This window comes from Silene latifolia, chromosome 3 (assembly GCF_048544455.1).
Source record: "Silene latifolia isolate original U9 population chromosome 3, ASM4854445v1, whole genome shotgun sequence".
In the NCBI taxonomy this organism is placed as follows: domain Eukaryota; kingdom Viridiplantae; phylum Streptophyta; class Magnoliopsida; order Caryophyllales; family Caryophyllaceae; genus Silene; species Silene latifolia.
In genome coordinates, this window is record NC_133528.1 from 126,463,173 (window position 1) to 126,488,608 (window position 25,436).

General features: G+C 37.4%; 1 protein-coding gene across 1 annotated transcript; it reads right to left on the minus strand.

Moving 5' to 3' along the window:
* Positions 1-21,214: 21,214 nt before the first annotated feature.
* On the minus strand, positions 21,215-24,872 carry LOC141646269 (putative 2-oxoglutarate-dependent dioxygenase AOP1). The gene is made up of 4 exons (XM_074454220.1): positions 24,802-24,872; positions 23,180-23,578; positions 22,004-22,328; positions 21,215-21,771 (listed from the first exon to the last, which is right to left on the minus strand). The coding sequence occupies exons 2-4, from the start codon at positions 23,551-23,553 to the stop codon at positions 21,517-21,519; spliced, it is 954 nt and encodes a 317-aa protein (XP_074310321.1). The 5' UTR covers positions 23,554-23,578; positions 24,802-24,872; the 3' UTR covers positions 21,215-21,516.
* Between the last annotated feature and the right edge of the window lie 564 nt (positions 24,873-25,436).

The following is a 25,436-nucleotide window of genomic DNA, read 5'->3' on the forward strand; positions in this document are numbered from 1 at the left end:
GATGGACCAACCAAGAGATGTTACATGGATTTGCATGCATAAAGATATGGGTTAAAATGAGAAATGCAAAATAAGGTCTTATGCAAAGTCAAGCCCAAGATTTGAAGTCCAATTAAGGTGGAAACTTTGGATGCTTAGTGAATATTTGGATGCTAATATCACATTTAACCAAGTGAATTAAGATGGAATTAGTGGCTCACTTAACATTCCTTTGGTAATTAATCAAGCAATTAAGAGAAAATATTTGGGATTGACCCCTTGTAAGTTTCACCCCTCATTTCCTATATAAAGGGTGTAGACTTCAACACTTGGACACACCTTTTACATATCTTCTAACACACCCTTTTACACACATTTTTCCACACATTTTCATATATGTTTTAGTCTTAGTTTTAGAATAAAATGTAAGTTAGATTTCCTTTGTGTAATTTATATTTCCTTTAGCATTTCAATATTATATTACAATTTCTATTCAAGCATTGTTCTTCAAATTCCAATTCCATTTCCATTGTTGAGGTAATTTATTTCTAGTATTATTTCCTTATCATTATGTTTATCATTTTGTTCATCATTAGCTTAATTTACATAATGCAAGAGTAATATATCTTGTCTAGGGGATAAAGGAAGCCATGCTAAATAACTAATCACATGTGTTAAAATGAGATGTCACGATATTAAAATAGTTTCTATAACATGTTTGCATTATATTGTTTAATCTTTGGTTATTGGCCGGTATCGTAGATTAAGTTTGTTAATTCATTTTATAAGTCAAGAGGCACGGAATTGAATTAGACTAAGCATGTGTAGTAGGACGACCTAGTCATAAACGAGAGTTTCTCTAGGACCCGGTCTATGGTTGACACTAATATCGATAGGTGGGTGTCTCTAAGCCTAAATAATTTATCATTATCAATGCATTTCTAAATTAACATGACTAATTAGTAATTTGCATGTGTGACCTGATTTCCCTAGACACTTTCTTTATTATTGTTTTCATTTTATTTGCATAACCAACCAACCAACAACCGATAAACCGACCTCGATAGAATTCAATCCATAACAACTTGTTTAGAAAACTCCCGTCTCCATGTGGTTTGACCCTTATTACTACATTTAATTGTGTTTAGGGAATTTATCTGTGCATAGGTGTGCGATAGCCTATCAAATTTTGGCGCCGTTGCCGGGGAGACGGTTTTGTTTGCTAATTAGTTGTTGAATTTTATCTTGTTTTATTTTGTCTCGAGGAACACTTGTTCCTTGAGATCTTCTCACGGTTTCTTTGTAGTTTTAGTGCCTATTTTGTAGGTAATAAAGCTTGGCCTTTTATAATGAGTTACGAATTTGTCCCCCAACTCCAAGAAGAGCTTTTTCCTGACTATCTTGACCGATTCTACTACTTTTGTGATGGTCTCATCTCCCTTGGACATGTCCTTGATGGGGATTACTTGGGTCATTTCGTGCTTGGTGGCATGGATTCTGAGACCCGTGGATTGGCTCTAAAGTTGAGTAATGGGAGTCTCTATAACATGGTCGGACCGAAACTTTGGAATTTCTTAGATTCCATGGCTTCCGAATGTCGAGAGTTAGCGTGCCAATTCGATGTGTGGCGTATCCAAGAGGAGCTCAAAGTGCTTCAAGCTCATTTGGAACAATCTTCTCAAAAGGAAGCAACCCAATGTGAGATTATTTCCTCTCCTCATGCTCTCCCAACCTCCCAATGTGAGTCTTTTGACCCTAACGATTTTGATTTATTGGATGACGATGATGATGAACCGACTTTCTTTATTGAAATGCCCCCTATTGTCTTTCCAATTTACCATTTCGTGGAGGAGGTAGTTGACACACGTGCCATGGATAAACTTGAGCCCGACCATAGTGAAACGAATGAGGTTTTACCCGTGTAGACACCTCGTTTCTGCATCTCCCGCAAACCACCCGGTGATGATTGGGCCGCATGTTTGATTCGCGGAACGATTTGTGACAGTTCGTAAGATTATCGTCAAGTGATTGCTCAAATATTAATGTCTACCTCATGGTCATCATCTACGTGTCATTACGGTCGTTTTGGCAGTAATTAGAGTACATTTGGAGTCCGGGTCAAAAACCGTCTTCATTTCCTAAAACCGTCAAATCCCGAGTCAAAGCAATGTGCTTGTCTACCTAAGGTTAGGATGTCATAAAATGTTGAGATTATATCTCATTTTGAGTCTCATGTCACTTCATTAGGCTAAACTAAAAGTTTACATTACAAAATGTGCATTTCATTTAGTTAAAATGACAATCCGACCTTTAGGCCCGTTTTACGAGGTCATAACGAGTTTTTTGGGTCAGGCCTATTTCACAGAAAGTTCTAGATCTCTTTCTTAGCTTTCCAACGCCACCGAAATCACCTTAATCCGAATCTTGTAGAGAAAGTTATGCCTAAAATACGACAGGCTGTCAAACGCGTTTTCTACGCGCAGAGGAACCTACCCGGGAAAGGACGCAGCAGGTGTTGCGCCTCTTCCAAGGGACGCAGCTCTGCTGCGCCTTTTCCCAGGGCTTTCTTTTTGTCCAAGTTTCCGTGTTTTAACCTAAGTCGGTTATTTCCGGATCTTTCCTTCCGTATCCTAGTCTTACCATAATTCCGTCGTGTGATTAGTATAAATAGGAGCCTTCGTTCCTCATATTTCTCACGCGAGTGTCCGCCCTTCTCTTCTCCCTTTGCATTCTAGACTTTGTTCTTACTAATTGGCGCCTACGTGCTTGGACTTCCGACCACGTAAGCTCGGATCTTTCCGGGTACCAGCCTCTCCGTTGCATGACCGACCAATTTGACCAACTACACTCAATCAACTTAATTAATCAATCGTTTTCCTCTTACGAGGGCACTTTCTTTGCATTCGCGTCGAGCATCACTAATCGATATCTTAGTTCATCTCGTTTCGTCAAACATATAAGTCTGAGGGTGTAAATCTCTCTTTTATTTATTGTTATTTACTTTATTGTAATCATTAATGTAAGATTTATGTCGACAATACCTCCTTAAAACCGATTTCTAAAACCCTTTGTTTAAAACCCTTTTTACGGATTATCAGAAGACAGACGTTGAGAAAGGACGCAGCAACTGCTGCGCCTCTTAGAAGGAGCACAGTCCCTGCTGCGCCTCTTCGTGAGGCTGCCGCAGTTCCTGCTTCCTTTCTTCTTCCTTCGTCTTTTGTCGATTCGTTTGTTTTTATTTTCTTTCGTTTGTTCTTCAATTCTTTGATATAATAGCATAGTAATTCTAACATGTAATATATTATCATCATTAGTATTTAATTCATCTCATTAATTTCCGACTTAAATCCCAAATAACCAATATTTGCGGGTTTTCGTCATTAAACTCAATTCGGGTTTTAGAGGTTCGATTTACCCATATTGAATCTCTGGAATTCATCATTGATATATTTGCATCTGTTTATTTATTGTCACCATCATATATTCGTCATTGATCCATCGTATTTAGCCTAATTAGTTTAATTTATTAATCGTTCATCCATGTAATTAATTCGTTTAATTCCGTCTCATCCATGTTTTATTGTTTTATGACCATTGATCACATGTAAATAACATGCTAATCACTTTCATCCGAGTCAATCATCATTAATCAATCCTTAAACTACCAATTAATATTAACGATTTGCAGTTCCGGCTTCACAGCCAGAACTCACCCTTGGAACAGACGCATCAACTGCTGCGCCTATTCCAAAGGGCGCAGTCCTGCTGCGCCTGTTCCAGGTTGAGTTCTGTCCCTGAACTCCTTTTCTGCCTTGACTTAGTTTAATTAGCCTACGTATTAATTAACTATTAGTCATATTATCGCCTTCTAATCTGTTCATTAATTAATTCTTTTATTCTTTTTCTCAAAATTATCCGTTTTAAAGGTATTTTCGACATAAATCGCCTAGTCCAATGTAATTAATGTAATTTATATTTATTGTCATTCATAATTATTGTATTTCTTTTATCATTTGTATGTTTTCACATGTAATTGAACATTAAATCCTACTTCGACCCAATTGTTTGCTAATTAACTGTCAACCGACTTAGTTAAATTCTCACATGTTAGGATTAATCTATGGATGTTGCATTGCATGCATATAGCCGACGATACATCGAGTACGAATAACTTCCCTAATCATTAGTAGAGGCCGCTATCGAGGCGGGCGGGATTAGGTGTTCGATCAAAAGAGCTTCCTAATACGTACCCTCACCCCTTACTCCAGATCTCCGTGAGCACCCGTGTTCATTGGCATCCACGAGAGTCATTCTAGACATAGAATGCTAAGGGTAACGATTGCTTAGTGTTCATGTCACTACTTTGTGTCTTGACATGACACGAGGTATTCGAACGGTTCCAATTTCCCATAAAAATTGGTGGCGACTCCATACAAAATGCAAACGCTTGTCCCGTTTCTCACCAAGCGCCCCCGTGGGCGGCCCGCTGTCCACAGTTTGGCGACTCCGCTGGGGATAATACACTTACGTGTAGCTAAGGGTGAAACTTGAACAAGGTTAGGGAATAGTTTGTACAAGACAATTGTCGGTTTTCATAACTCGGTCTTCCTAGACCGTTTAATTCGGCCTTCCTAGGCCCAACCCAACCCATTCGACCAATCGTCCCGTCTAAACGGTCCTAATTCTTATTTGGGCCTAAGGATGGATAGCGATTGATGTCATCCATACCATGGTACTTACTCTTGTTTGTATCAAGGACTTTCACTACTTGAGGAAATGGACTAGGAGTCGGCCTTACTCTTGTTTGGCACGAGCCTCTCCACAGACTTCGGGTTTGATGGTTCGGTATGGCAACCCACCCTTTAAACCAAAACCCTTCTAAATGCACTCAGCATCCCGTTATAATGCTTGTATAAATGTTTGTACCTTACGTGATCACCATTTCTAAATAAAACCATGACGGATTTTGTAAAAAAATCAAAACCTCTTTTAAAACGTAAATATTTTCGAGAAAAGGCAAAACAAAGTCCAAACTCCGTCCGTATGTCGAGTCAAACTTCGGGCCTAAAACCCATTTCAAAATCCGTGCAAAAAAAAAAAAAACCCATCAAAAAAAAAAAAAACCCATCAAAAACAAAAAAAAAACCAAAAAAAAAAAAAAAAAAAAAAAAAAAAAACGAAAAAAAAAAAAAAAAAAAAAAAAAACATGTTTTAATCAAAAGATTTTCAAATCATGTAAATGTAAATATGTAAATTCAATTGGGCTAAGTTAGAGTCAAAGTTCAAACGGACTGTGTCCTAGTCCGAACTCCGTCGAGTCATGAACCCGTCTTCCTTTACATTTTGGGTCTTTTCAAAGTTCAAGTCAAGTCCTAAGGCGTCACGCCATTATTTGGGACTCCCTACCCCAATTCAGTTAGGATCTAAACACTCGAGTCACACGTTCCGAGGCTCAACACACGAGTCTCAATGGGCCTCATATTTGAGTCTAAACTACAACAAGTCTTCTTAACACCTATAAGCAAACCTCGAGTCCGGAATCAACACGTGTCATCAATCCCGTCAATAAGGTCAATCATATTAGGGTCACTCCATCCAAGTCAACACTCGAGTCTAAAGGTCAAGGTCAAACACCGTGAATCCAAACACGAGAAGTCACTCACGACATTCTCTGGATTCACAAGTCAAGAGTCTAGTCATCTCGTCTCGTCATGTATCCTTTGTTTGTTGCCTTGGTATGCGTGATCCCATGTCGAATCGAGTTGTAATGCGCGTCATTTCTGTCGAGTAGGAATCCAACAAGTTCCGTCAATCAGCAAGGTCACGAAGCGGTTCAAGCCACAATCACCATGTCTCTCCAGGACGTTTATGCCATGGTCCTACGAGTTCAAGCTACAGTGGAAAATTTGAGCATTCGCGTCCTCACCCTTGAAAATGGAATGGTGGAAAAGAACATCCCACCTAGAGAAACCTCTAGTCTAGGTCGTCCAAAGCTTACCTCTTGCAATAACCATCGTCCTAGAAAGCCAAAAACAGCTGAAAGGAAACCTGGGAGGCATCAAAGGGTGCTTACTGATTTAGGCATGTCTTATGCCAATGCTTTGAAGAGACTTTCTGCCCAAGGTAAGCTACATCCAATAGGACCGACTCCGGATCCACCTTTAGAGAAACAGGTGAACCTCTGGAAGGGCAACAAATACTGCTTATACCACCAAGGTAGAGGTCATGATATTGAAGAGTGTTTTCTCTTGAAACACACCATCCAAGATATGATCGAAGGGGGGATGCTTCCAGAGCCACCTTCTGTCAAGAAATCCAGGAAAATCGACCCTCTTGGGTCTAATATCATTAAACATGACGAAGAATCATCTCTAGACTGTTCTCATCTCCTCGATCCTTATGACAACGGAGATGTCAACATGCTTGAAGACGACGATATCCAAAATGGAATGCTCATGCTTTCCATTGCCTTCAACAATAGATTTGCCAAAATGGAGGGGACTATTGATAGCCTAAACTCTCGACTTTCCAACATGGAGAACCAGTTTGTTGAAATGGGTAAGAAGCTTGATGCCAAAATGAAAAGTGTCCAGACGAACCCTCAACCTGACAGTCCTAAAGCAACAAACGAGACACTTATCTCTAGTTCTTCCAATCCAAGCATCAGAATCAATAAAGGCAGCCTCATGGAGCCTTCCTCAAAGGAATTAAACAACTCTCCCAGGTCATTCACAGATCTAGGAATACCTTATGCCCTAGCCTTGAACCAATTATCCTCTCTAGGTCTTCTTCAACCAATAGGACCTACACCAGATCCAGAAAAGAAATCTAAATCGTGGGATGGCAATTCATATTGTCAATACCATAGGGGTAGGGGGCATGGTACCGAAGATTGTTATAAGCTCAAGCATGTCATACAAGACAGGATTGAGGATGGAAGGATTTCTGTCTCACTCCTAAAATGTTTGGGTACAGAAGTTAAGCGATCTTATAGGGAGTTCAATATCACAGATGATCAAAAGGATGAAAGACCCACCAATCATTTGGTGAAAAGAAGAAAAATAGATTCACAAATACCCGACCAGTCGAAGGAAGCGACATTGGTTGAGGACGTTATTGACTGTCTACACCCAGTTTACACCTCTCGTTTGAAAGGTGGCATCAAAACCGTTGAAAACTTATCGGCAGAGATTGTTCGTATCAATGAAGTCATTCAAAAAGGTTCACCGTCCGCAGCTACACCCAACAATAAAACAATGCGCATCACCGACGTAAAGTTTATAGAACCTTCACCGGAAAGAGGAACTCGGCATTCAAGGTCATACTCCAATTTAGGCATACCTTATACGGTAGCCTTTAAAAGACTCTTTGCCAAAGGACTGATCCAACCAATCGGTCCAACCCCAGACCCTAAGTACGAGAGGAGAGGTCGCTTCTGGGACGGTTCTCAATATTGCTTATTCCATAGGGGTAATGGACACGACACTGAAGAATGCTCCAAACTCAAATATACCATCCACTATATGCTCGATCACGGCAAGATATCTTTATCGACCCTCGATCCGTTAAGAGAACAAAATGACCCTCATGGGTGTCTTACTCTTCAAAGACAGGAAGGCCTCTTGGGCCTTTACCCTTCTAGTGTTCCCAATGACGAAGATGAGGTGCTCAAATGGGTGAATGCTCAAAGCCGGATGTCGAAGCCCGTTGCTGGAAGAGAAAATGTTCAAGCGTGGGCCGATGATTACGAGTCTAGATCTAGGATCGCGTCAAAGTCCGGGTCCGAGTCCGAGTCTTAGGCTTTCTGTCTCATATTGTTCTAGTATCTTTCTTCGTGTCCATTTCCATTTCTAGTGACAACCTGGGGGCTATCCCATGAGTCACATGTCTTCTCGAGTCTATGTTAAAAATATTCATTATTCACTTCAATAAAAATACAATTTTCACTCCACATATTCTATCCACATCTCTTCCTTCATCCCATTTCCCGTGACAACAAGAATTGATTTGAGACATTTTAAAATGAGCAACAACGCATGACAGTCAATGTGAGTGCACATATATGATGTTCCATTCTAAGTTGTAGAGGACCTGAAACTCCGTGTTCTTTTCTTACCTATTCCATGTATGGCAATAGAAACCACAATATAACCCTAGTTTAGGACGAGCCTATCTCAAGAGATTCTAGGACGAATCTAGACCATCTCCCTTGTTAGCGACCCATGACGGAAGGCAAGCCCATTCCCCACAATAAACAACCCGTGTTACTAAAAGACCAACCCGTTTCACATCAAAAGGTGCTAGTCTGACCCAAATCCATGGTAGCAATCAAATCCAAGATGATACGAGCCATGATAAAAGACAAAGGCTCAATCAAGAGAAATATCCAAGATCAATATTCGAAGCCGTAGTTATGCCTATAGCCCAAGACAAAAAGAGTCAAAAGAAGAAGGCTCAATCAAGCAAGCCAATGTCAATATCCAAAGTTAAAGTCATCCTCAAAAACGAATCAAGAATCTGAGCAGAAGCCAAGATATGTTCTAGACCAAGAATCTGAGTCTGAATCAAGAACAAGCATGAAATCAAATATAGAATACTGCCGAAGTCAATAGAATCAAGACATCGATGAAGATGGTCAGCTAGCACCCTCACTTGGCCTTTCACATCGCACACCCTAAGTCCTTCTCGAGACCGTTACAGAGAGATAGTTAGGAATTTTGAGAATCCTCTCAAGCTCGTCAAATATACCCATCCTTTAGGGCCAAGACATGGAAACTTGATCTCACGTCATTTTAACCTACCCTTATGTGCTCAGGCTACATCAAGCCAAGAGACTCCATTTCCAAGCCACATTACAAGCCGTAACCCCATTAAGCCTTAACACCACAAAATCAAGCTCTAGAGATTTGTTCATCAAAGCCTCTTATTACCGAGCTCCACATTCCAAATATCCAATCCAGTTTCACCTTGACCCATACACGGAGTCTTCAATACTTTGCTACCTAGGACGGGACATACCCATATCATCTTTAGGGTCCGCTTTTAGGTGTGCTCACATAACAAGGAAATTTTTACAAAATTAATTATACCTCTTTGGTCTATGATCAGAGGGAGTTATCTCAAATCGATTCTTCGAGTCACCAAAGGAATATTACCCTTGTGACCCCTGCACTTTAAGGTCCTAACAACTTAGCTTAGGCACACACTTGAACTACGAGCATGGTTTGATTTCACCTTTTCAGGTGGATACGTAGGCAGTCTTTTCTTACACAAGAAGGATACAACCACAACACCCAAACAAAATTAACCAAACCTCAGAACTACGATCTGGTTTGATTTCACTTCACGTGAATACGTAGGCAGTCCTCAAGGACACAACCATCCTTACTTCCAACCTCAATTTTTAGTCAACCACCTCAACCATCAACTTTCAACCTCTATTTCAAGCTTACAACCTCAATTAACATCCTTTCCACAACCAACGCCTCTATACTGGGGGCTCCTTATTGTCGCCCAGCCTCTTTTTACCAAAGTCCAGAGTCATCTTATCATCCTGGGGGCTTCTCTTCCAAGATGCCACCCTTCCTTTATTCCTCTAAGCCAAGCTAGTACTCGGTCCGGACAATGACAAAGGTCTTAGATCAATTCTCCAAGTCATCGTGCCTCAAGAGAAGTCTCCTTTATAGCAAACGATGTCCAAAGATGTCCTAGTAGACAACTGATCCATGGCTCATGTCTTACCTTTATATGCCTTCATCTTTCTTGCAATTCTTACACCTTTGGAACTGATACGCATTGTCACCCACACTTGGCTAAGGGTTGTGCATGCTTAAACAAAGTCTGTCAAAGTCATCCCTGTGTCGCGTCAGATCTAAGTTGGTGTCGCGTCAGTCAAACCTAAGCCTACATTTCGCATCGCGTCCTAGAAGGTCTGTGTCATGTCAAGTCCTATTTCTAAAGCCCATTGAATATGCATAACGCATTACAAACGACAAATTTCCTTTACACAAGTTTTAAACAACTTTTACAAAGAAACGCCTTTTGCAAAACCTAGGTGTTTCCTCATTCGAGGTCCATGTGATAATTGCTTACGTGAATATGTGTTTATGTTCTATTTGCATATTAGATTGCATTCTTGTGTGGCTAATATCCATGCAGGTAAGTATCAGAAGCAGTGCTCGCTCCGACTGGGGGCTTCACCCAAGTCTTCATTCTCCCCAGCGCAGCAGTATTTTGCAGTATTGCTCACTCAAGATTTCTTCCATGACAATCAAGATGTTCCTAATCGTCAATATATTCCCCAACAAGAGTTCGCTTGAGACCGACGCAAGCAGATTCAACCTCAAGTTTTTGCCAGAGTTCGCTTGAGACCGACGCAATCAGATTCCCCAGCAGTTTCTACCGACGTCCTGCTACCCTCGATATTATTGTTTCCTCGCGGAGTTCGGCAATGGTGTTGTTCTCCAAAAGTTCCCAAACCAAAGCCTCCTTCCTTAGGTTCGTAAACCCAAAGTTAGGATTCTAACCCCTAGATTCTTAGCTCCCACACTGAATGACCTTAGGTTCATAAACCCATAAATCCTTTTGAAGTTCCCATACCATAGGAAGCTTGGATGCATGTGTCCAAAACAAGAATTAGTAACCCAGTAAGTTCCTAAAACTTAACCCTAGGATCCCAATTCCTCTTAGTTTCACAAGCCTTTAAGTTCTCATACCAGCCGTCCTTTTAGGTTCATATACCCAGGTTCACACACCTAGCTTCTTTTAGGTTCCCAAACTCCCTAGAGTTCATACACTTCTACCCTTAGGATCATATTCCTTAGGATCATCTTTTCCTTTTAGGATCATATTCCTTTAGGATCATCACTTCCTTAGAGTTCCTATACCCAAACCTTGGTTACCCCTCAAGTTGAACTTATATTTGGCCTCCTTCTCGTCGATGCTTTCCTTTAGGGCCCCACACCCTAGCACAATCCTTATATATCCTTTAGGTCTTACCCTTAGCTCCCATGCTCACCCTTAGCTCCTACGCACCTCCGGAAGCATCTCGAGAAAGAAGTCTCAGGTATGATCTCTCCTTATGGCTGGCGAGCTTCCTTACGTAGTCTAATGGACTTTAAACGACCCTCCCCGATAGTCGACAGACTCTAAAATGTTCCCGACAACAGGTCCTTGGTTCAGACCCCTTGAACCGCCTCGCGTCGCCATAGTCGTCAGGTTGTAATCTTCGATTGACCTGATGGCTATACTTTGACTTTCGCCTTGTCCAAGCCTCAGTCAAAGTGGGGGCTCTGTAGACACCTCGATTCTGCATCTCCCGCAAACCACCCGGTGATGATTGGGCCGCATGTTTGATTCGCGGAACGATTTGTGACAGTTCGTAAGATTATCGTCAAGTGATTGCTCAAATATTAATGTCTACCTCATGGTCATCATCTACGTGTCATTACGGTCGTTTTGGCAGTAATTAGAGTACATTTGGAGTCCGGGTCAAAAACCGTCTTCATTTCCTAAAACCGTCAAATCCCGAGTCAAAGCAATGTGCTTGTCTACCTAAGGTTAGGATGTCATAAAATGTTGAGATTATATCTCATTTTGAGTCTCATGTCACTTCATTAGGCTAAACTAAAAGTTTACATTACAAAATGTGCATTTCATTTAGTTAAAATGACAATCCGACCTTTAGGCCCGTTTTACGAGGTCATAACGAGTTTTTTGGGTCAGGCCTATTTCACAGAAAGTTCTAGATCTCTTTCTTAGCTTTCCAACGCCACCGAAATCACCTTAATCCGAGTCTTGTAGAGAAAGTTATGCCTAAAATACGACAAGCTGTCAAACGCGTTTTCTACGCGCAGAGGAACCTACCCGGGAAAGGACGCAGCAGGTGCTGCGCCTCTTCCAAGGGACGCAGCTCTGCTGCGCCTTTTCCCAGGGCTTTCTTTTTGTCCAAGTTTCCGTGTTTTAACCTAAGTCGGTTATTTCCGGATCTTTCCTTCCGTATCCTAGTCTTACCATAATTCCGTCGTGTGATTAGTATAAATAGGAGCCTTCGTTCCTCATATTTCTCAAGCGAGTGTCCGCCCTTCTCTTCTCCCTTTGCATTCTAGACTTTGTTCTTACTAATTGGCGCCTACGTGCTTGGACTTCCGACCACGTAAGCTCGGATCTTTCAAGGGTACCCGACCTCTCCGTTGCATGACCGACCAATTTGACCAACTACACTCAATCAACTTAATTAATCAATCGTTTTCCTCTTACGAGGGCACTTTCTTTGCATTCGCGTCGAGCATCACTAATCGATATCTTAGTTCATCTCGTTTCGTCAAACATATAAGTCTGAGGGTGTAAATCTCTCTTTTATTTATTGTTATTTACTTTATTGTAATCATTAATGTAAGATTTATGTCGACAATACCTCCTTAAAACCGATTTCTAAAACCCTTTGTTTAAAACCCTTTTTACGGATTATCAGAAGACAGACGTTGAGAAAGGACGCAGCAACTGCTGCGCCTCTTAGAAGGAGCACAGTCCCTGCTGCGCCTCTTCGTGAGGCTGCCGCAGTTCCTGCTTCCTTTCTTCTTCCTTCGTCTTTTGTCGATTCGTTTGTTTTTATTTTCTTTCGTTTGTTCTTCAATTCTTTGATATAATAGCATAGTAATTCTAACATGTAATATATTATCATCATTAGTATTTAATTCATCTCATTAATTTCCGACTTAAATCCCAAATAACCAATATTTGCGGGTTTTCGTCATTAAACTCAATTCGGGTTTTAGAGGTTCGATTTACCCATATTGAATCTCTGGAATTCATCATTGATATATTTGCATCTGTTTATTTATTGTCACCATCATATATTCGTCATTGATCCATCGTATTTAGCCTAATTAGTTTAATTTATTAATCGTTCATCCATGTAATTAATTCGTTTAATTAGTCTCATCCATGTTTTATTGTTTTATGACCATTGATCACATGTAAATAACATGCTAATCACTTTCATCCGAGTCAATCATCATTAATCAATCCTTAAACTACCAATTAATATTAACGATTTGCAGTTCCGGCTTCACAGCCAGAACTCACCCTTGAAACAGACGCATCAATCTTTGCGCCTATTCCAAAGGGCGCGATCTCTTTGCGCTTTGTTCGAGTTGAGTTCTGTCCCTGAACTCCTTTTCTGCCTTGACTTAGTTTAATTAGCCTACGTATTAATTAACTATTAGTCATATTATCGCCTTCTAATCTGTTCATTAATTAATTCTTTTATTCTTTTTCTCAAAATTATCCGTTTTAAAGGTATTTTCGACATAAATCGCCTAGTCCAATGTAATTAATGTAATTTATATTTATTGTCATTCATAATTATTGTATTTCTTTTATCATTTGTATGTTTTCACATGTAATTGAACATTAAATTCTACTTCGACCCAATTGTTTGCTAATTAACTGTCAACCGACTTAGTTAAATTCTCACATGTTAGGATTAATCTATGGATGTTGCATTGCATGCATATAGCCGACGATACATCGAGTACGAATAACTTCCCTAATCATTAGTAGAGGCTGCTATCGAGGCGGGCGGGATTAGGTGTTCGATCAAAAGAGCTTCCTAATACGTACCCTCACCCCTTACTCCAGATCTCCGTGAGCACCCGTGTTCATTGGCATCCACGAGAGTCATTCTAGACATAGAATGCTAAGGGTAACGATTGCTTAGTGTTCATGTCACTACTTTGTGTCTTGACATGACACGAGGTATTCGAACGGTTCCAATTTCCCATAAAAATTGGTGGCGACTCCATACAAAATGCAAACGCTTGTCCCGTTTCTCACCAAGCGCCCCCGTGGGCGGCCCGCTGTCCACAACCCGAGACATGTGAAACCTTTGAAAATTCTTCCACATGGGATGTAGTAGACCAATTCGAAGTTGATGGAGGACTTAGTGATGCTAAAATAGAGGTTAAGTGGGATTCACCCCCCATTTTTTATGAGTCCTACCACTTAGAGTTTTCATACCACCAATTTGAGACCGATTATGATTATAATTTGTGCACTAAGGGTTATTTTTATGGTCTTAAGCATGATGCTCCTTTTCTTGCTGACGAGGAGAGTACGGTGGTTCTATTTGAAATCTCTCATGGGCAATTTGATAAGATTAATCCTTTCTTGCCTTTGATCTTTCATGCCTATATCTTATCAATTGCTTACATATGCTTGTGTATTGCTCATGCGCAGGAATATGATCAACTTCTAAGGGCGTTGATATGCTTTTTAGAGGATAATGGATATTCATTTCGGGAAATCGCTTTTATTTGCTTTTGTTTTTAATTTTTCGCAAATTTAATGTTTTCGTAGAAATAGAAATAAAATTACTAGACTTGACGATGTTTATTTTTGTGGTTTGTAGATGAAAAATGAAGAAAATGAGTCTCGATGAGGTTATGCACGCTTCCCCATGCACAAAACCCCGTTCGGGGTCGTAACTTTCATCAACGGGACGGAATAAAGAATTACGGAGAAAAGTCAAAATTGGTCTAAACGTGGTCAACCCCGATCGAGGACGCAAAAAAAAATTAAAAAAAAAATTTGCCAAATCACTTACAAACATTATTCCTTCATCAAACTTTCAATTTTTGGCCCTTTTCTTGAATTATTGATGAATGGAAGAGTCCCCCGAATACGTTCTAGCTTGGGGGGAGGCTAGCTAGTCTAGTAGTGTTCTTTACTTTGCATTTTAGTTTATTTTCTCGCAACCCATTAAATATGACCCCTTGTCCTTCTTGTTTATGTGCTTTGAGCCATTTTTATGGTTTAGTTGGGTGATTTACATGTTGACACATTGAGGACAATGTTGTGTTTAGCTTGGGGGGATACTGCATTTGCATTGTAGTTGCATTTAGGAAAAATGTGAAAATTTTGAGAAAATTGTGTGTTTTTGCTTGCTTTTAGCCTACTTTCTCTCTTGTTTATCCTAATGATAGCTTATAGCTAATGATTTATTCTTTTATGATGTGATAATTGCTAGATGGGGATATCATGACATAGTAGGTGGGAGATGGAAAATGAACCGAATAGGCTTGATCTTGACTATTGGCGATCTACAAAATTGGTAAGGTAGAACCTCCTTAGACCGACGCATCCATATCCGGTCTCTCTTAGGTGAGTGTAGGTGTCTCCTTATGGTGTGTGTTTCATCAAAACGCACAAGTATGGTCTTCATTTCATCTCTTTATAAGCATGCCTTCATATGTTTACCATTTTGGAGCCATTCACATGATTAAATTTGCCTTTTTCAACCCTTCACAAAATTGATTCCTAGCTACATATAAAATTGCCTACCTTGTTGAGCTAGTAGCTTTGATTAGTTGTATTTGGGTGCTCATTTGGGATTTATTTTATTTTGAAATATCATTGTGAGCTTGATCTTAATGCTCACGAAGAAATGAGAAAAAGAGAAAAAAGGAAAGGAAAAAAATGGAAAAAATAAAAAATGATGAAGAGAAAGAGAAAAAAAAAACAAAAGAGAAAAAAGCATGATGTGGAAAAAAAAAAAGTTTGGTTTGAAATGAAAAGAAAAAGAAGAAGTTGATATAAGAAATTCTCATATTTTATTATCATCTTGTGGAGAATTTTCTTATGATTTGCATTACAATATGGGTTAGTTTCGGGATTGAGCATCCTTTCATTTTGGATAATTGCTAGCTTAACTTAAGCTCCACATTTCCATAATTCAATTGTTCCCCTTTCTACCCATGTCTTTTATCCTTCTTCTTACCCATTTGGTTTCATTTTCATGCTTCCATATGATTGTTTTTGGCTTGTAGTTTTGAAATGATTACCATATTAGATTGCGGGCACATTCTCATGAGTCGAGGATAGATGAGTGTTATTCACACAAATGTCCTTTCACATACAAATGAGTTTGAGTGCATCGTGAGAGTCCATTAGTCAAAAGATCATGCAAGAGCTTAAAGGTTCATTCAAAGTCTTTCGTGCTACGCCGTCATGTAAATCTCATCCATGTTCTTGCTTTATTCCCTTGCCATGTTGTTTCGGGTTTTTAAATCATTATGCATAGCTTGTTTTAGGATATTGCAATTGATTGGATATGGTTTCTTGCTTAGGGACATGCAAGAGTTTAGCTTGGGGGAGTTTGATAAATCCATTTTATATACACTCTAACCCCATATTTTAGCTCTATTTTACATGCTAATTTGCACTAATCTTAGTGTTATTGAGCTAATATTGCATTCTAGTTGTATTTGCATAGTTTGTCATATTTTGTAGGTATTTGAGCTTTTAGGAGCATAATTCTACATATTTTGCAAACACTAGAAGCAGGGCTAAATAGAAGAGCATGATGGACCAACCAAGAGATGTTACATGGATTTGCATGCATAAAGATATGGGTTAAAATGAGAAATGCAAAATAAGGTCTTATGCAAAGTCAAGCCCAAGATTTGAAGTCCAATTAAGGTGGAAACTTTGGATGCTTACTGAAGCTTTGGATGCTAATATCACATTTAAGTATTTAACCAAGTAAATTAAGATGGAATTAGTGGCTCACTTAGGATTCCTTTGATAATTAATCAAGCAATTAAGAGAAAATATTTGGGATTGACCCCTTGTAAGTTTCACCCCTCATTTCTTATATAAAGGGTGTAGACTTCAACACTTGGACACACCTTTTACATATCTTCTAACACACCCTTTTACACACATTTTCATATATGTTTTAGTCTTAGTTTTAGAATAAAATGTAAGTTAGATTTCCTTTGTGTTATTTATATTTCCTTTAGCATTTCAATATTGTATTACAATTTCTATTCAAGCATTGTTCTTCAAATTCCAATTCCATTTCCATTGTTGAGGTAATTTATTTCTAGTATTATTTCCTTATCATTATGTTTATCATTTTGTTCATCATTAGCTTAATTTACATAATGCAAGAGTAATATATCTTGTCTTGGGGATAAAGGAAGCCATGCTAAATAACTAATCACATGTGTTAAAATGAGATGTCACGATATTAAAATAGTTTCTATAACATGTTTGCATTATATTGTTTAATCTTTGGTTATTGGCCGTAATCGTAGATTAAGTTTGTTAATTAATTCTATAAGTCGAGAGGCGCAGAATTGAATTAGACTAAGCATGTGTAATAGGACGACCTAGTCATAAACGAGAGTTTCTCTAGGACCCGGTCTATGGTTGACACTAATATCGATAGGTGGGTGTCTCTAAGCCTAAACAATTTATCATTATCAATGCATTTCTAAATTAACATGACTAATTAGTAATTTGAATGTGTGACCTGATTCCCTAGACACTTTCTTTATTATTGTTTTCATTTTATTTGCATAACCAACTAACCAACCAACAACCGATAAACCGACCTCGATAGAATTCAATCCATAGCAACTTGTTTATAAAACTCTCGTCTCCTTGTGGTTCGACCCCTATTACTACATTTATTTGTGTTTGGGGAATTTATCTTTACATAGGTGGTGCGATAGCCTATCAACCAATGCACCTTGATTTGACCAACTAAGTAAATAATAGTATAAGAAAACTACTCCTTAACATAGTAAAATGGGACATAATCCTCTTACATGGAAGATTTTTATATAGATTTGGTAAAATTGACTCCACACGAATAATGAACTCGTCTGAATAACTTTACTCTAATCTGACTCGAGACCCAAACTGAGGACCCGAGCATGACCTGTAACCTGAATTGAGTCAAATCAATATGACCCGAACCGAAACAAATTCTTATTACTGCTAGAGCTGGCCAATAGCACGAGCTAGCCCAGCCCGGCCCGTCCTAAGCGTGCCACCCTACAAGGCCCGCTCGACCCGCCCCCTGACCAGCCCGACCCACCCCTTCCCCTGGCCTGGCCCGGGTTCCATTTTCCTAGCCCGGCCGCCCGGCCTGACCCGTCTATTTTAGGAAAAAAATAATTATAGGTTAGGTCTGCCAGCCGCGCCCCGTCCCCAACCCCGGGTCAAACATATCCCAACCCAGCCCGACCAAGCCCGCCCCATCCTCCTGGTCTGGCCCGGGTCTGACCAGAAGAGCTCGGTCCGCCCTTGGCCAGCCCTAGCCTAACCCGAGTACAGGTCTAATTATTGCATAATTTGATAACAATAGACCGAAAAAATGCTCCAATGAAATGACCCAACCAACCAGATCTAACCCGAATTCTTGCAAACTCATGTTGTCATACATAACTTCGCCAAACTGACCGTACCCGATTAACCCATATTCCAGATTTGCTTATACATTATCCACCCTTTAAACTAGTGACTTCAACCCCGTAAACATCAAAAACTAGTCTCGTCACTCTTTTTATACAAAAACAAAATGCAAAACAAAATGTTGAATTATGTATGCAATTAGTCTCATTATAAACGGATATATCCGTCTAAAGTGAAATACGGGGTCAAATAAGCTTAAAGTGGTGACATTTTTGGGCCCCATCATATAACTTGTTTTTTGTCTTATACTTAAAATGGGTGTATATTTGGTCCGTCTATAACTATAGACGGATATCTCTCGTTTATAATTAGAATTTATGTTATGTAAAAGAACAAAGCGAAAACGAAAGATCAAGCAAGTAGTCAAGTCACTCAAGTGTCCTATGAAAATAGTTAAATCAAAGTGGAGAAGAGTGAAAATACACTACTACTACTACAAGCGGGAAACACACAACAAAACAGATTAGTGTGTACTCTATAAAAGACAGCCAAACAAACAGGAACAAATTAGTAACCAAAAACACACGAAAGTTCATCATCAATTATAAATGGAAGTTCATCGTTTCACCTCCATTCATCTCCGCCAATATCGGCTGTACCGCCGCCCGTTGAAGCACCCTAAAGTCGATTTCCCGACTTCTATGAGGTTTGCAGAGCTATGAAGACGATAACATAACAACAACAACTACTACTACTACAACTCTACAAGTGTATATACTACGGCACACAGGTCAAGCCAGGCTAAGTTTATTTAACTAATTATATGTTGTATCAACCACTTATATTATTATTCTCTATCATTATTATTTCTTTCATATGTATTCATATATATAGGCATGTTGATGTAGCTACATATTATTCGATCTATTTGTGTTATGACTAGACTATACATGTTTAAAAAATGTGATTGGTTGATCGAATAAGTTCGGTTCTTAATAAAGTTTATTTCTTATTAATTGTAAAATCGATCTCATTTTCTATTTTGTTACTTCAGTTGGCTTTTATAAATGCAATAATTCTTGTATAAAACCGTTTTGTATAAGTGTTATTGTAAAATCAAGTCATCTTTTACATAAATAACCCCATTAAAATAACGTCTACCAATCACCCATTTCCATGTTAAGGGCGTCAAGGGCCTTGTAATATGGCTTTACATGAGACTTATTGTTATAAGTGTTGCTCATGGAGACAAAAACTCAATTAAACCCGTTGTATGGGCGATGTAAAATTTTATAATAGCTTATACATCATATTTATCATTAGTAATAAATAAAATGAGTTGCATAAATTATTTTGTGACGAATCTACCTGAAACACTAACTTCTAAATAAAGTAAAATTAAATAAATATTCTAATTTACTAGCTACATAGAGTATATGTTTTTTTGTTCCTGAAATTGTAAGTTTTGGAAGTGTCCCTGGTCTTGTGGAGTTATGAGGACAGTATTTATTATTCTGTACCGGCCAAATCTAGTAAAGTAATTAACTACGGAGTAATTAGTTAAAAAATGTTTGGATTATAGGGTTATAGCATGTGAAGGTTGAATAAATTAATGTCTTGATATTAATTAAAATAACTAACGTTAGGATTAAGAACACATGGGAAGATCTAGGTAAGTAGATTTGGGTGGCTAATAATAAACACCATACTCCTCCTGCCTACTCTCATTACTCTCAATCAGTCGGCAATGCGCCAATGCCCACGCACCAACTAATTGCTACTATCATTTACTTAAATTGTTTGGATTATTAGACTTATAATATCTTGTCCAAGTTTGCACCCAAAAAAAAAAAAAAAAAATCTTGTCCAAGTTGAATTGATCTTAGACATTTTTGAACAAATGTTACTTTGTATTTGTGAAGTAGTACCTCGTCCGACTCCTCTCAATCGTTTATTTTTATTTTTTTCATTCTTTATTCGTAATATTTTATGTGTAGATAAACAAATGTTTGTAATGGAGATTACTATTTAGGTTTTATTTTAACAATTAGATTAACATTGGCTAAAGTCAAAAGCGGCTTAGAGTTTGCTTTGATTTCATACATATACTGCAATGAGTCCCATATAAAGCAGTTTTGTAAATAATTGTAAAATCATTTATTAAAGTCAAGGATGTTAATACCTTTACTAAAAAATTGATAACCGATAAAAGAAATTATAACATTGTATTTTGATCAAATATAAAGCATTGTTACATATATAAACATCTAACACAAGAATTTGTGCGTATATTATTTGTAGGGTTGTATTTAAGAAACCAAAAGTGAAAATAAATTCTTGATATGTGCATTAATTCTTAAAATAACAACCCAAATTAGAAAGTATTTAATGTTTAAATACAACCAGTAGGGTTGTATTTAGCATTAGCCTTATTTGTATACCTCAATTTTCCTTGCAATTTAATTGATGACCGAGCATGTTATGTTCATGTATGAAGTCATGATTATAATTGGGTTGCCATTTCGTATGGTATTAGATAGTGATGGGGCGCCACCCGGTGACGCCCAATTTGGGCGCCACCCTCTCACATGGGGTGAGTGGGGACCCCTTCAATAAAAAAAGGTTGTGAGAGGGTGGCGCCCAATTTGGGCGTCACCGGGTGGCGCCCCATCACTATCCTTAGATTTAATTGCAGATGTGCGTGGATAGAAACATGTTGTGTTTTTTGTCATCAAGTGGTCTCTATCCAATAAATGACAAACTTAGCTTGACAAAGACCATGTTATGAATAATGGTGGTTAACATAAACCAGAAAATTTCCGTCTACACTAACTAACGTTATTGTTTATAGATGTTACCAAATTTATTTAATAAAGTTATGAGAGATGGTGCTCATGACCTAGGTTTAAATCCGGTTTAAAATCCTTGTAGACCCAAAAAAAACTATTATCATTTATTAACATTATGTGGTTTTCTGACATAAACCTTTGATTGTGAAAAAAATTTAACAGCAAACAAAATATAAGGCAGATAAACATAAATTTGTAAATTTGACTATTCAAAAGGAAGGCAACAATACTCCTTAGTCCTTACACGCAATATGCTCCAAGTAATTAAAAGTACATCATTTTTACATGGTTTAATTCTTGCACTTCTAGTTGTAGCCACACTCAAAAATTAACATTACAAAGATGAAACACCTGATTAAAAACTTAATCGCAACTGGTCGAGGGCCATTTTACAGTAATGTAAAACCGTCTTACAAGAGACTGGTTGATATATAGAGTATACCGTACTATACATAGTAAAGTAGGTTTAATTAAAAGTGATTGATTAAATAGTTTTTTGGAGACCACAGTAGTCCTTGATGGTACACATAGCCATGCGAGTCACGTCTTCAGTATAAAAGCTAAGCAATCCCATGTAATCAAATGGTTTAAATTGCAAAGGATGCTCATCATCAACCATCTCCTTGGGTGTTTCTATTGTATCCTTGCTTGTTGAGAACAATGCTAACGAATATCTTGCCTTATTTCCCTTCATTATCACCCTATGTACTGGTGCATGTATTCTATTGTTGCTCCATGCCTACAAAACCACATTTATACGGATCAGCTACAGTAGATCTGGCAAACAAATTAGATCGTACTATTAAGTTTATGTCCGTGATAAGTTTAATTGGATTATAATTATCCCAACTCAAACCCTATCCAATTCCATAAACAGGTCAATTACCTCCAACCGTGACTACCATGAGACGGTTTTTATCAAACCGATTACAAAATTAAATACAGTAGAAAAAAGATTGGAAGCAACATACCAAAAAGGGTTCACCAGCCATGACAACAAAAGATTGAGGAGAGGAATGATCATAAGTAAGCCATTGTCCGTCTTTAGTTTGAACCTCTAACCCATCGATTTCATTCTGATGAAGTATAGTGACGAAGTTTTTGTCGGTATGACCGAGAGCACCGAGACTATCCTCATCTTTATGAGGTACCCTATACTTAGCTATCCTTAGAAGGTATGATGTTGAATTGAGATGAGAATCAAGGTATTTGTCTACACCATAGCTCTCAAATACCATTCTTGTCACCAATTGTTCTAGCTCCGATGTTTTCTTTGCATATTCATGTACTGTTTCACTGTTCATAGAACATGTTACAAGATTAGACACAATTGGTTTCTATTTACAAAAGTTTTGTTTAGGTATATGCCATCCGATTTAGTTAACATTAATCTAATACGAAGTATATCATATCGACGGTTGTTAATGTTTGACGGTTGATTAAACCCTTACCCTTGTGTTGAAAAAAATCGAAAATCTACATTGGAGGGATGCAAGATAAAAATAAAAATAAAATAAAATAAATCATTGATGAACCTTAATTTATAGTACTCCGTATTAAAATATGATATGTTTTGGTAATTGTTTTGCTTTATTCGCATACAATATTACGAGTATTAAATAAAAAAAAAGTCAGCCGTTAACATTATTGATTATGATGATGTTATTGACTTATTGTGCACTCTATCTACAAACTATTTCGTTTGATTAATCATAGCAACGAAAAAAAACAACACTATCACTAATAACAAAAGTATTATCCTAAAACAAACTAGGGTTACCAAATTTCAACCGTACGTCACATAAAATATTCCGCAATTAATAATTAAATTTCACAATAACTAAAGTAGAACACCGTCGAAAGAATTAACAAACGAAAATAATAGGAATATTTATAATAGTTGGGCCTCAACCATCACTTTAAGGTTTCGGTTGAGATGGTTCATCTATTAGGAAATTATCTCAAGGTTAACTAGTTATTAAGATGAAGGTATAGTAGATTATAAATCGCAACACCTATCCTAGTATCCTCCCATGTCTTTGCTCTTGTGATTCATTTGACCAAATAAAAGAAACGACGAAAAAATAACAAAGTTAAATTACTAGTGGATAACGGAGTATATAAGTATATAAGTTAGTTAATCTTACCAAAATGTTTCATTTCCATTAGGCCACAAGAGATTAGTGAAATTCTTAGTCTTCTCAAGTAAAGGCGCGTCCTCTAGACCGAAGCTATCTAGCAAAGGCATGGGATTCCCGGGCTTGTAGTAACCATGATAAGGGAGATTGGATGAGTTTCTAGCCTTAACTTGTTCAGGAAGATCGAACATAGGTTGTATGACCTCAAAAACATTGTAATGAAGTTGTTCTGAAATTTTATCATAGATGGCTATGAAACATCCATAGTCTTCCATTGCATTTCTTATGGTTTTGCATGTTGATATCCATGATTTTGTTCCTGGTTTCGAGTTTTCGCCCAAGAGATTGATTGTAGGAAGCTTTGCTGGAGTTGAAGAAACCATGGCTTTTGCTTCTTGTTTTGTTTTTCTGCAAGGGTTAAGAGAAGTAGTCATATTAGTGATTTAATAATAAGTGAGTCCAAAAAGATATACTTGTATTTATAATTTTCTCAGCTTAATTCAATATTTTGTTATAATTATAGGACATACGTTAGGACATACGTTAATAAGCTAATTAATTAAATAAATATTCACAAGAATATATCGTTAAATATGGTAAAAATGAGTTAGAACTCCAATTTATGATGATATATTCTTATGAATCTTTCTATAGTTAACTTACTAACATGTATCCTACTGCTCTAAGGGCACACGTTAAAAAAGTCAAAAGACAAATATTAAATTGGTATTATAAAACTGTACATTATATATCAGATCAAATGAGATTTTGTATTTATTCAACTTATAGTTAGTGGGAGAAGGTTAATATAGATAGAGCGACTATTTGATTTAATTTTATAATGCGTATGTAGGTATTAGCCCTCAATTCAACATAGTTTTAATTACATTAAAAATAAGATTACAAACTTAGTCGTACATTGTATGAATCATGCATGATGATACTACATTACGTAAATTGAATTGGTCGAAATGTGAGTTATATCAAAGGCACTTTGAATTTGTATACAATCAAGCCAACGTATTCCTACATTTCTATGTGACGTGTTTTTTCTGCTCTTCTTGGAGATGTTTATTCATTTTATTTTTATTTTTTTGTACTAGGTATCACGAAAAAGCAAGTTAACATTGATGCAAGAGTTAGTAAATTATCATATTGAAACTAAAATATATACTAAGGAACTATATACATACTCAACATGAAATAACGCAAATACTCATAGATAATATTACTATGAGACTGAACTAGTGATTCTTTGTATTATGTGTGATGATAATTAATTGCTATGTAGATAAAGTTTATAATAAAATGATTGTTCTCAAACCATATATAGTATTAACATGAGATACTAAAATCGTCTTATAAAAGACTAATTGATGAACAAAACAAAAAAATTAAGCAAATTATCTATGCGAAGTTAATAAAACAACAATACAAAGTACATACTCCCTCCAGTTCACTAAAATTTCAACATAGGTGAAATATATATGAGTAGTATTTTAATAAAATGTTGTAATTCCAGTGAACAGAAAGAAATATTAAATGTACACGTATCTACTAGTAAGAAATTTAGATGGAGAAAAAGAATGCATGCAGCATGCATGAATAACATAAGGAGAAAGAATTCTTACAAGCAATATTGTTATGTGGTCGACCTATTGCAAGTAAGTTGATGATAATATTTAGTGTGTTATTAAGTGATGATTAAGAAGAAAGAAGAGGATGGGTATATATAGAGAGGTGAAGAGTGACAGTTGAAACCCTAATTAAGATAGAAATGATACAAACGCGGATAAATGATTGAAATGAATAACCGACTACTTTCAAGTGGGGTTAACTGCTACTAATTAGAATTTGAAGAATGCTAGTCTGTCATTTATCCTATGATAAGCAAACTAATTGATCATTTTTAGTGTGTTATAGATCAGTATCATTAGTCATACAATTAGTCCCACTTGGTTTAAGGTCGGTCCCATAATATATGGGTTGGGGGCTTAAGCTCTTAGGGGTGTGTCTCATGCATAAACTCCATCAAATATCTCACTTGCCCTGTATTTTTCCTAGGGGGTCTGTCCATTATCAGATTTTATTGTATTTTAATTTTTAATATACTTTATACAATTCATTCTATTAAGTTAAATCATTTATTTTTTTCATTTTAAAAAAAAAAAGGTAAGTGTAAAATCTATATTAATTGATTTTGTAAGTGTTTGGTTCATGTCGTAACTACACTCGGTTGTAATCTTGGAAATTTTTTTTTTTTTTT

What these genes read in the sequence shown, in the direction of transcription:
- LOC141646269 (XM_074454220.1), bottom strand. Translation starts at nt 23,553, where the DNA reads ATGGTTTCTTCAACTCCAGCAAAGCTTCCTACAATCAATCTCTTGGGC. An exon ending in AATGGAAATGAAACATTTTG is followed by an intron (nt 22,329 to 23,179) that starts GTAAGATTAACT and finishes TTCTATGAACAG; the next exon opens with TGAAACAGTACATGAATATG. An exon ending in TGGCTGGTGAACCCTTTTTG is followed by an intron (nt 21,772 to 22,003) that starts GTATGTTGCTTC and finishes GTGGTTTTGTAG; the next exon opens with GCATGGAGCAACAATAGAAT.